Source organism: Psammomys obesus, unplaced genomic scaffold, assembly GCF_907164565.1.
Source record: "Psammomys obesus unplaced genomic scaffold, mPsaObe1.curated_primary_1811, whole genome shotgun sequence".
Classification (NCBI taxonomy): Eukaryota; Metazoa; Chordata; class Mammalia; order Rodentia; family Muridae; genus Psammomys; species Psammomys obesus.
The window spans coordinates 4,239,565-4,252,827 of NW_026596415.1; the positions used below are offsets into that span (position 1 = coordinate 4,239,565).

General features: G+C 49.9%; 2 protein-coding genes across 6 annotated transcripts in view; one reads left to right on the top strand and one right to left on the bottom strand.

Moving 5' to 3' along the window:
- Window positions 1-10,456, top strand: part of Tvp23a (trans-golgi network vesicle protein 23 homolog A) — a 141,030-nt gene extending 130,574 nt beyond the window's left edge. Inside the window, exon 8 of one of the 3 annotated variants that reach the window (XM_055597709.1) lies at window positions 10,378-10,456. The gene's annotated coding sequence lies outside the window, so the exon portion shown is untranslated. Of the gene's footprint in view, window positions 1-1,814; window positions 2,007-3,344; window positions 3,364-10,377 lie in introns of those variants that run through there. The other 2 variants (XM_055597711.1, XM_055597710.1) reach the window with 2 other exon arrangements.
- Window positions 1-11,143, bottom strand: part of Nubp1 (NUBP iron-sulfur cluster assembly factor 1, cytosolic) — a 12,385-nt gene extending 1,242 nt beyond the window's left edge. For 2 of the 3 annotated variants that reach the window (XR_008719028.1, XM_055597707.1), the window contains exons 1-10: window positions 11,037-11,138; window positions 10,858-10,962; window positions 9,175-9,308; window positions 5,775-5,843; window positions 3,744-3,776; window positions 3,101-3,191; window positions 2,274-2,428; window positions 2,025-2,135; window positions 1,648-1,750; window positions 336-419 (exon numbers count right to left, since the gene is read on the bottom strand). Coding sequence is in view for 2 of the 3 variants with exons in the window: in XM_055597707.1 (XP_055453682.1) it covers window positions 336-419; window positions 1,648-1,750; window positions 2,025-2,135; window positions 2,274-2,428; window positions 3,101-3,191; window positions 3,744-3,776; window positions 5,775-5,843; window positions 9,175-9,308; window positions 10,858-10,962; window positions 11,037-11,055 (904 nt within the window). In the remaining variant the exon portion in view is untranslated. The other variant, XM_055597708.1, reaches the window with a different exon arrangement.
- Between the last annotated feature and the right edge of the window lie 2,120 nt (window positions 11,144-13,263).

Consider the following 13,263-nt stretch of genomic DNA (forward strand, 5'->3'; position numbering starts at 1 on the left):
GGATCCCTAAAAAACAGGTGGAGGGTGAGTTCTCGCCCATCACCTCTGCCCACGGCTTGCTTTGCCTTAGAATTTCCATCAGTTTCACTTGCCTTAATGTAAGCATTTCTCATGCTATGACCTTCACCCTCCCCTGCTTCTCACACCAAGAATGAGCTCACAAGGGAACTAACACAAGGGAAAAGTTCCATAGTCTCCTGGGCTGAGAAGCCATGCTGATTGGTCGGTCTCCAGCACCCCTGCTGTCGCCAGCTAAGGCTGGCACAGTAACCCTCCTGCTTCTGCCCACATCACTGCTCTAGGTGACTCCTGCAGTAGAGGTCTCAAACACTTACTCTGAATTATACTTCTGTAGGCTGCTGTGGCTGGTGAATCTGGGGCTTCAGCAAAAAATGACTGGCCTTTGTCACAGCTCTTACCTTAAATAGAGAGAGACCTGAGCGCCTGTGAACACGTCACTCTTGTGTGTGCTCCAGCGTGGCTGCCTGGGGCTCCCCATTCAAGGAGAGCACAGCCACAGGAGCATACCAGGGGCCTCAGCTGTGTCCCCTCCCCAGCAACCCTTGATTCTACTTTGCTGTGGCAAAGTCAGTTGACGTCCCAGGCCCAAAGAACTTCTCCACTGCTCCGGGTGGGCCCGGGAGTCTGCATTAGAAAGTCATTAACTGGCAGCCGAGGAAAATGAGAATCCAGGGGAGGAAATCATCTAGGACTCTCCACAGTCAGGAAGTGTGTGTGGCAAAACATCAAGAACTAGGAAAGGAAATGCAGAAGGGGTGAGTGCCTGGGTGTCTCTTAGGAAACACGCATGTGAATGCGGGAACAGCATAGCCTCTCCCGCTCAGGAAAGCAGGCCCCTCAGTGCATACAGCCTGTCCTCTGCTTGCTCCCATAACTCTTCATCTTTACGGTCACCCACTGTGTGGGTCAGTGGCTAGTCCTACCCAGCCATAAAGGCACAGACATACGCTATCCCACGGACCACATGTAACTCAGGGAAGAAGACACACTCTTTGCCTGTGAACCTCTCTCACACCCAGGTCCTCGGACTGCTCTGCCATACACCAGGCCCTGCTCAAACTTCTCTGACAGGAAAAGGTCAGCTCCCACACCTGAGTGCACAGCCATCTACAGCTGAGTCCAGTGTGCCTCAGGCTCTTCCTCTTGGACTCAGGTACCCGGCACTGCCCAACTGCCTAGTGTCACAGGCACCCACCATCCAAGCAAGCTCACTTATCTTAGGGAAACTGAAATCTGTAGGGAAGCTGAGCCCCTTCTTATCCCCTCACCGAAAGCGGATACACGAGTAAGCCTGGGATAGAAAGACATGCATCCCTTCCTCAGAGCTGAAATGCCAGGATCCCAGGAGACCCACATGATCCCAAGAGCAGGTCAGTGTTTTCAGTGCTAGTGACCAAGGGGCCCTGCAGTCCTAGGAGCACGTGGCTGGGCTTTCATGGAGGCAGATCTAGGGTGCCTGGCCCTGGCCTCACTGCTGCTCTCCTGTGGCTGCAGCTCTGAAGATTTCACAGGATCCAGCTCTGTCCCACCATGGCTGGTCCTGCACACCAAGCCCGAGAGCAGTTAAGATGGCTATGCAAGAAGTATAGGCCCCTCAGACTCACCTATGTGTGAGTTCAGACTCACCTATGTGTGGATCCAGTGGCACTTTGCCCAGAAGAGGGATCTTCAGGTCCTGGCACATGGCTTCTGCACCTCCAGTCGTGGGAGGGAAGATCTGAGACTCTTTCTGTGAGGAAGAATACGGAGGCAGGTTTTTTTGTTTTGTTTTGTTTTGTGAATCTGTACCTTAGGACACAGTCGTTTCCAGATGTTTTAAACAGTGGCTTATTTTGGATATGACACTCCAAGGCATCTTCACTCAGGCAGTAGTAGAGGACTTGACGGTGACCCCGCCCTTCTCAACACAGCAGGTAAAGCAGAAACAGTCCCAGAGAGAACCACCCCTGCCATTTCCCCACTAGGACAAGGGTGTGCTATGGGCCCACCCTAGGAACTGTCACCTTGCACTTGGGGCAGATGAAGCCGCTCATGTTCTCCACCACACCTATGATGGGCAGCTTCACCTTGTGGCAGAAGCTGATTTCCTTCCGGACATCCTGGAGGGCCACCTCCTGGCAAAGTTCACAGAGCAGTTATCCCACAGCCAAAGGGCGCTGAAAGCCACAAGTATAGTCCCGAGGATGACCATGACACCAGGGGTACACTGTCAGACTGCTGGGGAGCATGACCATGGGGTGGTGCTCACTCACCTGAGGGGTGGTGAGGATCACCGCCCCATCAATGTGTGCCGCAGCCAGATACTGGACAACCGAGAGATGTTCATCAGATGTGCCAGGTGGGGTGTCTATGATGAGGTAGTCCACATCCCCCCAGTCTACGTCACGGAGGAACTGCTTGATCATACCTGGAAGGGGCAAGGTTGAGTGTGTGCTGTCCTTCCGGCACACATCTCCAGAATCATCTTTCAGTCTGATGTGAGCACCTGGCCTACATTCACAGCCTTGACAGAGTGACACTACTGTCCCCAGGGGGCAGGAGGCAAGATCTGCAGACATGGTGGTTGGCCATGATGAGGCCAGGGATGCCACTACCATTATGTATGGCACAGACATGTCTCCTGAACAGACTCATGTGACTGAGGTGTCAACAGCGAGAAGGCGCTTGCCCCAGCCATGCTTTTACATAACCTTGTGTTTCCCCGACACTGACCCAGCAAGGGGTTTTCACTCCACACTTCCCTCCTTGACACGAACCAGCCACATGATACCACACTACAAATAACTTCAGGATCCTGCAAGTCTCAAGAGCAGAAAGACTCACAGTAGGTAATAAAACATCTACACTGAAAACTGGTATTTCTCAGTTTTCTTTACCATGGAGGCTGGATGCTTAAACAGAACACACTATAGGCCAGGATATGGCTCCAGGTCAGAACACTAGGAGGCATGGGGTTCTGGGCTTCATCCCCAATACCAAAATAACAGCATTAACACACCACAAAGCCCATCAGAACACTGCAGCCTGCTGTCTAGATGCAGGCAGAACCAGGAATATGAGCCAGAATGGAGTGACAAACCGTTTTTCTTTGGTCCCCTCCAGATGACGGCATCATCAGGGCTGCTGAGCAGGAAACCCACAGACATCACCCCTAGGTTGTCCTCCACGTACTGCAGCAGGAATGGGGAGAAGGGGAGAACAAGGGCAAAACACACCTATACATGTGCAAGTGGGCACTTCCCAAGGAATTTGGTTTTAAAAAGACTACTAATAATTCCGGATAAAGGTATCATGTGCCTCATAGCTGCGCTTGCCTTTTGCAGCCCCTCGAAACATTTTTGAGAAACACATGGCCATGGTGGGATCTACAAGAGGCACATGTGGCCTCGGCCTCAGCAACAAGCATATGAAGCAAAAAGAAACTGTCTCCTCAGCTATCCTAACTCGATTAGCAGAGACCCCATAATCCAGTGTTGTAGGTGAGGTTTGACTGGGACACACTGTGGTCATTCAGTTGCACAGTACCACCTCACAGTTATGGAACCAGAGCACAGGTCCATAACCCCCATTACAGACAAGGCCTGCCAGTCCGCAGTCTAACCTGAATGCCCGCAAAACAGTAAGTGTTCAACTTGAGCAAAATTTTTGCCAGCCTCCACCTCCATCAGCCCCTCAGACACACCTAACCCACACGCACTGCCTCTCCAGTACGGCTAACTCACCACTGGAGACCAGCCGGAGCCACTCTGGTGAACCTGCAGGGACACAACAGTCATTCTTGTCTCTGTGCACTCCGGTCACATCATCATTGACAAAGCTTCCAAAGAGGATGGCTTCACACAGTAGCATTCACCATCCTGTACTGCACCCCTCAATTAAAACGTTTTAAGATTTCTTTTATTTAGTGTGTACATATATGCCTGTATATGTCTCATGACACCACAAAGAGGTCAAAGGACAACCATGTGGATCCCAGAACTCAGGTCATCAGGCTTGGCAGCAAGCACTCTTACCTGCTTAGCCACTTAATTCTTAATGGAGGGTTGAGAAATGAAGACCTTATTTGATACAAACACTCTATCCTTGTCCTTGGAGGGTTGAGAAATGAAGACCTTATTTGATACAAACACTCTATCCTTGTCCTTGTCAAGGAATCACAATTATTCAAGTTCAGGCACAACTCTTGAGATGTTTACGAAGAATGAGAGAAGCAGGCCAAGTGCTGCTGAGGAAATGCAGGCACTTGTAAAGCAGCCATGTTGCTATGCAAAGAAGCAGAAGGGAGACTACTACCTGGTGACCCTTAGTGCCACAGTTGGTTCAAAGCTACCTGAGGGGTGGCAGAGATGGATCGGTGGTTAAAGCACTGGCTGCACTCGCAAAGGACCAGGGTTCTCTTCCCAGCACCTGCATGGTGGCTGCTCACATCTGTCTGTAATTCCATGTCCGAGGGATCTGACACCCTCTTTGGGACTCTTTGGACACTGAGCATGTGAGTACAGATACACATGCAGATAAAACACCCCCACACATAAAATAACAGTTTAGAAGCTGCCCTTGGGTTGGGTGTGGGAGAGCACACCTTTAATTCCAACACTCAAAAGGCTGTGACAAGTGGATCTCTCTGAGATCCGGGCCAGCCAGGGCTCCCCAGTGAGAGCTTGTGTAACAAACACATAAACAAAACCCAAAATGCCCCGGTCAGTGGCCCGAGCCCTGACTCCAGGCTATCCACAGGGGCAAGGGACTAGAGTCTGTAGGAGGCCCCCAGAGCCAGGCTCTGTCATTTTTATTATGAAACCTGAACTTAGGCATCATCCATATATACACCAGGCTGTGCCTTCTCCTCTTGTAGTTTTCCAGACAGAATTCTGACCCTCTCACCCCAAACCAAGTGATCCTCCTGACTCAGCCTCCCAAATAGCTGGACTATCAGCTTGCACCACCATGCCTGGCTGCAGTTCTACTTCATAAGATGCCCCTGTACTCTAAGTCAGCTAAACCCATGCTGGTGCGTGTTGTGCAAAGGCTGACTGAGGTACAATCCTGCCTTTTTTCTTCAACACATCACTGCACATTCGCACCCCCTCAGATGCACACCCACGGTCCTGACAGTGTGACCAAGGCTAGCCCAGGTGAACTTCCTTTTTGCCGAGGCTGAAGGCTCCTGCTCTCATCTCCTCTAGCTCTCCATAGTGGGAAGCCTGTCTCCCCACTCTCTGCTGAAGCCAGCCCCTCTCCAGCCTTGGTCTCCTGTCCCCTGCCCACTCCCATAGATTACCTGCTTTGCTGGACACTGTATACCTAGAAGAGGACCTGGAGTTAAGGGAACAGCATTGCCTGTGGCATCTGAGGCCCATCCCTGCTTCTGCACACCACCAGGGTCCTTCCTGAATGAGGGCAGACAGCCCTATACCCTGCTGCTATGTCACGCACCAGGGCCATAGTCAGGGCCTCAGTTCCCTAGAGGAGACCACAGCACTGAAAGATTCCCTTGTTTCCAGTGCACACCCGAGCAAACCTTGGCCCTGAGTTACTGCTCAGAGCTGAATTTCCGCCTCTCACTTCTGTATTCTGCTTGCTGTTTCCCTCTCCCACCCATACAAGGCTCAAAAACCAATGCTTGTCAATGTGGATCCACTCTCTATCTAAGCCTGAGCCCTCAGATCCACAGGTGTTGAGAGAGGAGATACAGGCGCTATATGGCATGTGCTTGCCCAAAGAGCAGCAGCCAAGTCTCCAAAGGCCATCACCTGCTCTCCTTCTAAGCCCATGATCTTGGGAATCGACGGCCCACAGATGTCGATGTCCAGAAGAGCGACCTGGGAAGGAGAAGACAGGGGGGGACATCACTGACTGCCAGGCCTGGAGATATGCAGTGAACAAATGGCCGAGCATCCACTTTCTCATGGGAACTCCAAGGTCATCCCGCAGTCCCCAGTATGGAACAGGGTGATCTTGCAGCAAGCCATCAGGCCACTCCAAGATTTAGTTCCCTCAGCTTACAAGCATAATGTGGTCTCGCATCACAGAAGATGAAGCTGAGGTTCAGAGAGACCCAGAGACTTGCTCAATGAGCAAGGAACAGAGATGGGACAAAAGTCCAAGTCTTCAATACCAGTGCTCTTTCCAACACACTGTCAGGCCTATACAGGCCAGAGCAGAGATGATGGCTGACCTCTAGGCAAGCCTGATTTTCTGGGACCATGCTGACAACAAGCCTTCAAAAAAGCATTTAAATAAGAAAGGAGATCCTGGAGAGATGGCTCAGATATTAAGAGAACATGCTTCTCTTAAAGAGAGCCTGAAATGGATTTACAGTACCCATGCTGGATGGCTCAAGACTCTAACTTCAATTTCAGGGGATCTAGTATCCCCTTCTGGCCCCCACAGGCACTGGACTTGTGCACATACTCCCACAAACATCTTTTAAGTTTTATTTTACGTGTAAGGGTGTCTTGGCTGTGTGCACGCCTGTGTACTTCATGCATGTTTGGTGTCCATGCAGGCCATAAGAGGGTACCAGATCCCCTGGTACTAGAGTCACAGACAGTTGTGAGTTGCCATATGGGTGCAGAGAATTGAAACCAGGTCCTCTTAAAAGGTAGTCAGTCTTCTTAACCACTGAACCATCTTTCCAGCCCACACATTCTTAAAAAAAAAAAAAAAAAAATCCTAGAAGCATGAGGAGGAAAAAGAGGGAGAGAGGGACTGGAGTGGGGGCTCGGAAGGTTAAGAGCACTTGCTGCCCTTCCAGAGTACCCAAGTACCAAGCCGCCAATACCCACGCTAGGCAGCTCACAACTCCCTGTAACTCCAGCTCCAGGAGATCCAACACCTTCTGGCCTCTCCAGGCGCCTGCACACACATGGTACTCATACAGAGACACATACACATAATGAAAATAATCTTTAAAAACACAAAAGGGATCTGGGAAGTTCTTGTTGGGGACTTAGGTAGTCTCACAAGACTTCCGTCAAGTCAATCCCCAATCTTCCTGACAACTGAAGCCTGCAGCAGCATTTGCTGGCCTTGTGAAGGGCAACCATTCATCTTGAGAACTGGTGGTCAGGAACTCAGAGCGCAACCTCTGGGGAACTCTAGAACTTGCCCCATGCTCTCTTCCTTCTTCAGTCCTACTTCCTCTACATGCTGGCTGACTTCGGTGTTGGTGACTATTGGTGACAGAGAGGGACTCAGGACTTCATCACTAAGATCCTGTTTGTCTCCTGCGTCCTCTGCTGGCCTGGCCCAGAAGTGCAGCAAAGGGGCACCTGACACCGGGGGTGGGGGTGGGGGTGGGGGGGGTGGGAGCTGGCCTGTATGTGGGAAAGCAGAGGGCTCTGCAACCCCAGCAGGTCTCCAGCCACCTGTTTCACCCGTTCCTTTTGAGGAAAGATTCTTCCCACTAGCCAGAGAAGAGACTGAGACAACTGACACCAGGATGCAATGCCCAGATTGACAGCCATCCCTTTTCCAGGAAGGCTGTGACAGGAAGGCCGTGACACACTGTGCCCAGGATCATCCTGGAGCGCTGCCTATGGGCAGACTGTGTCTGAGTTTCACTCCAACAACTGATTTCTTTCCTCTTCTGCCTAGGTCAGGCTAGTGAGCACCTGCTGAGAACCAAGCCTTTGCCTATCTGTTCCCAGGGCCTCTCAACTACCATGACACTGCCAGAGAATGCAGGCTTTCCCACAAGCTGCTTTTATTTTTGAGACAGTCTCCCTCTGTAGCTCAGGTTGGCCTAGAACTCTTGGCAATCCTCTCAAGTGCCAAGACTACAGGTGTGAGCAAGCACACCCAGCTCTTCATCTTTCTTTTTTATACAGCCATAACTGCATAAAGGAATGCACCTTGCCCAGTCCTGTCCCCATACTGGACTGGATACTGAAAGGTCTTGACAAGGATGCAGCAAGGCACTCCTGTATGGCAGACAGACGTGAACGTAGCGCCCCATGCCTGGCCGGGGCAAAGACTGTTGTTGTTACACAGCTGTCTAAGAAGGTTCCTAACAGCTTGAGATGCAAAGCTCATTCTGGCCAGAGTCGGGGTGGAAGGCAGGGGGCTGCTCCTAGGGATGAAACATGCCGAACAAACGTTGCACTACAGTGCTCCAGCCCCACCCCCTTGTAGAAAATGCAGACCATGTGATAAAAAGATTTCACTGGACTAGGCAATACAAATCTGGTAGCAAGAGACTGTCCGGTAACAGAACCATCAACAGGTAAGTACGCTTAACCTGCTCTGTGCTGTGGGCTGGGTAGGCTGCAACCCACTTCTAAAAGCAATCATCCTCTGGACTTCAGTTAGTAAAGTGCTAATAAGGAAGGTGAGGAAGGTTGCTGTCGGAACATTTTCAGGACACTAACTATATGGCAGGCACGGTGCTTGCACTTTAACTTCCCTCTCACCCAGGCCTCTGAGTCCCATTTTATAGATGAGAAAATGGAGGCAGAGAGAGCCTGGTAACCAGCTTGAGCATCAGCAGTGAGGTGGTAGAGCAGGGATATGAACCTGCACTGCTCTTGGCTACCATCCCCACCCTATGAGAGCCAGCACCCAGAGCAAATACTGGGAATTTGAGTCAGCTTATCTGTTTTGAGAAAGGGTCTCACTCTGTAGCCATGGCTGGCCTTGATTTCAAAATCCTCCTGCTCTAAAACGCTGGGATTATGAGCATGTACCACATGGTCTGGTGATCCCAATTTGGTGATCCCAATTTCATGCTTGTCATACACTGGAGATGTACACTAGCACAAGGATCATTTCTGTGAGAGGCAAACAGAAAATGTCTTCTGTTTTATGAACAAAAGCAGGAGTGATATCTGGGTGCTTGTGTGACTCGAGAAGTGACCATTTAAATATGTAAGTACCCTTCTTAGCTCACAGGATCTAGATTTCAAGACAACAGAAAGCTTCGTAAGGGGCAGGTGTAGAAGGTCCCAGTGTTATACAACAACCAGAATGTGAAGAGGCACACTGCCATGTTCCCTCTATTAGAAAGAGAATCCAGTGAAACACCTCAGCCAGGAGCCAGGCAGCTCTGCATCTCCCCAGGGTCAAGACAGTCAGAGAGGCTGGTCCCTGGGGTCTAAGAATCACACTTTGACGCCATCAAAGGGCACCTCCCAGCTCAGCTCAGGGTCCCACCTGTGTGTCTCCATCCTCTGCCAGGCCATGGGCGAGGTGGGCACTGAACGTGCTTTTCCCAACACCGCCTTTGCCAGACAGCACCAAGATTCTGTGTTTCACTGTCTTCATTTTCTCTTTGATTTCCTCCACGGCTGCAAAGAAGCAGTTGAGGTGATCACATCTCTGCCTTGGTTCTGACTGTCTCTCTTCCAAAGGGCTAGGAAGAGCCATGCTCTTTAAGAGACAGCACTTCAGCAAAATATAATAAATGCTAGAAGAAAACATGGTTACCAGCAGCCTGAACTTGTCTTGTTTGATTCATGCATTGCCTCATCCTTTAGAACAGGCTCCCAGGAGGGTAGGGTGTTCAAAGCCCCAGCTCCTGAACAGAACCTTCTGACAGGAAAGCTTCACAACCCAGGGGACAGTGTCAACATCTGCACAAAGTCTTTGGATGTCACGAAGAGGGACTACTCCTGGCATCTAGGATGATGCTAAGTGTCCTAAGCACGGGATATCCTCTGTAACGAGGAAAGATAAACTTCAAATGTCACTAGTGCTGAGGATGAGAAACTCCAACAGACAGGCTCACAGTAAGTCCCTGTCCCAATAACTCACGTTTCCAATGCCTCATCTTATTTCAAACCCTAAGAACTAAACTGTGGGATAACTATTAATGATGAAAGCATTCAGAAGTCTCACTCAGGGTCACAGTTTACAGGCAACCCAATAATCAAACCCACCCTCTCTGAATCCCCTCAAGAGCCTTCTCCCAGGTTCCTGTTTCCTAAGACCCTTCTAGGTAGGCCTTCAGTCCTCCTCAACCTGGAGATGGACCTTCACAGCACATATCCCTGATGGGCTTAAAAGGTGTTTGCTCCCTGCTTCTCTCCCCCACTTTGGTCTCATTCCCACAGCTGTCTCTCCAAGGAGATAATAAACATTTATTTCTGCTGAGTGATGGACTAGCTCCATAAAAGGAAGGATTCTTCTCCCTGCCACAGCCAGGGCCTCAGTGATCTGTGACAGACTCATACCAAGACTTAGGCCTAGAAAGACCTAAGTACTTATCCACCTTGCTCTGTGCTTGGCCTTATGCATATTGTGGTCAGTGGTTGTCACTCAAGCTCTGGCCCTGCTCCCACATCACTTTGTTCTATTCTATCCATCTTTGAAGTCCTATTTACTTACTGATTTTTTGTTTGTTTTGTTTTGAAACAGGGTCTCATCGAAGCCCAGGCTGACCTCTAACTCTCGGGGTAATCACGGATGACTCTGAACTCCTGATTCTCTTCTAAAAGTGAAAACGTCTTATGTGCTGAGATTACAAGCATGTACTAACACACTCGACCTAATAATGTTCGCTCGTTCATTCATCCTGTAGCCCAGGCTGGCTTCTAACTTGCGGCCATCCTCCTGCTTCTAACCACTACCCCACCTCTCCACGCCGCCCCCCCCCCCCGCCCCGTCCCGGGGGAACAAGCCTGAGCCAGCAAGCTGACTTTAGTACCCGTTTTGATTCCCTGACTATCACACATCAGACTCAGCATGCATTTCCACCACGTCCCTCCTCTGCTCCCCAAGCTCTGCCTCCTACGCCAATCCCCTCAACCATATAGAATACGGGCACCTACTAGCCGCTGTCATTCATCCCTCAAGTCCCGCCCCTTCCACTTCCTGATCTGCCGGTCGCTTCCTCACCCGGGTCAGGTGCGGCGCCGGCTCCCGACGCGCACAGCCTCTGGTTGGGGCATCCCTGGCACGAGGCTCCTCGGCCCGCCTGGGCGCTGTCGGCCCCGGGGCAGCCTGCACGGAGACAAGGGCACAGTCAGAGCAGCTCGGGCCCAGCGGCGCCACCCACGCGCCCTGCGCCAGCTCACCGTGGGGCACCTCCTCCATGCTGCCGCTCCTGCTGGGGCTGGGCTCGCCGGAACTCCAAGGTCGTGTTTCCGCCTCGCGGGTCCAATCTGACCCTTCGGGAGGGTGAAGGCTCTCGCCAGACTAGGACTGCGCATGCGAAAAACTGTGTGCAGTGGGTGGGGCTTCAATGTGTGTTCTTTCCAGAAATGAGCTGAGACGGTTTTTAAAATAGTGTGGCGTCCGAGCATAGGAAGTGACTCTACGAGTAAAGGCGCTGTTAAGAAAGTCTGACAGCCTGTGTTCCATACCCCGGTCTCATGGTGTAAAGAGAGGATGGAAAGTTGTTCTCTGACACATGCACATATGCACAGTAATAGTAAGATATATATTTTAAGTATGGCTTCTGTCGTCAAAAACATTATTCTCCATGACTGCAGTGTTGATGCGATGCTACTAGTAAAACTACAATCGATGTCAATATTTACTCAGTTTCAAATAATCTGCCCTACCCCTACCCTAGCTTCTCTTACAGGCTGGAATCGTGGCTCAGTTGGCAGAATGCGTAATCTATTATACATGCGATCCTGTATTTAGTCCGCAGCACTGAAAAAAAAAAAAAATTCCTCCCTCCCTCTTTCTTTCCCTCCTCTCCTGCCCTTTCCTCCCCCTCTTCTCTTTCCACCTCTTTCCACCTCTCCCCACCCCTCCCCTCCTCTCTTCTGCCCATGCTGAACTTGAATCAATTATTTTCTTGCCATGCTTGACCAAGAGGTGAAAGTTTATAAAGAGGTGTAGCTCAGGGGTAGAGGCCCTGTCTAGTAAGTGAGAAGCCATAAATTTAATCCTCAGCAGGGCAAGATCTCGTTGCTCCTCCTGCCTCCATCTTCCAAGTGCTAGAATTGCAATGTGCACCACTACTCCTAGCTCCTGGGCTAAAAAAAAATTAAATTAAATTAAAAACACACTCTTAAAATCGCTATGCTATTAAGAATAATACTTGGTTTTATGTTTTGTTACTTTCTTCTCAAATTTGTTCAGTGAAACATCTTCAGACCCCCTCCTTTGAATGTGCCCTTTGGATGCTTACCCCAGATTCTGGGAGCTTTTCCTAGCTTTCTCTCACTTGTGAAGGCTCCCACTATCCTTGCTGCAACCATTTCACCTGGGAGCCTGGCTGCTTCCGTGGAGCAGTGTTTTGGACACATGAAGACATCCTGTGCACACATACAACCACAAAAACACCACCGCATGCAACTTTGGCACAAGGTGGCGGTTGTTAGTTACACAGGGAAACCCTGTCTCGAAAAACAAAACAAAACAAAAAATTCATAGCCTCCTTTTTCATTATTATCATAACAGGGTCCCAGACCTTGGCAGGCCCCCAGACAACTGACTCCATGATGAAAGCAACATTCAAGCTGTAAAACTCAGCATGTAGACAACACCACCTGCCAAAATGAAAACAAAGACCTCATCCATCAAAGTCCATATAGTTGTGGGAAAGTCTCACAATGTACTAACCTTGCTTTTTAGTGTCTGTCGTTCTGATTCTGGGTACCTGTTCTTGTCAATTGAAGTATGTCAATCCAGATCATGTTTTTTGTTTTTTTTTGTGCTTAAAAGCTCATCCTGACAAAGGCTCAGTGCCACACTGAGATCCCAAGTAATAAAGACTTTCCTAAGCCCATGTTACAACAGTCTTCTGGTGAATACCCCACAACAACATTATTACATATAATACTATGTATGAAATTTGTTCACTCTGTATAATATCATGTGTACATATGTTTTCAAAGATGGCGGTTTGGTATTGGATAAGCAATTGGTGGGCTCTTCCCTGGGAAAGACTATCTCTCTCATTATCAGCATTCCTGTAGGATGCTATAGATTGAGGCATGCCCCTCTACCTTGGCATGTGTATTTGTGTCATCCTTATTCAGCTCATGTTTAGTTTGGTAAGATTACCTTCTGACATTAGTAGGAAATACTGTAGGGTAACAGGCCTGAAAGGGTATCCTGGCAAGCAGGGCCAAGGCATGCCACAAAGATCACACCATGCAACAGACCTCATGCAAGGGATTTATTGGAGCAGGGCATGAAGGCCACATAGGGGCAGGAATCAAGAGAGGGAGATGTAAAGGTGGGGAGGGATGGATGGAGAGAGAGAGAGGTTATGATGGTATGGTTCAATAAGGGATATGAAGCATGTTCACAGGGAAAATATGTAACAGTGGTGACAGTGGAAAT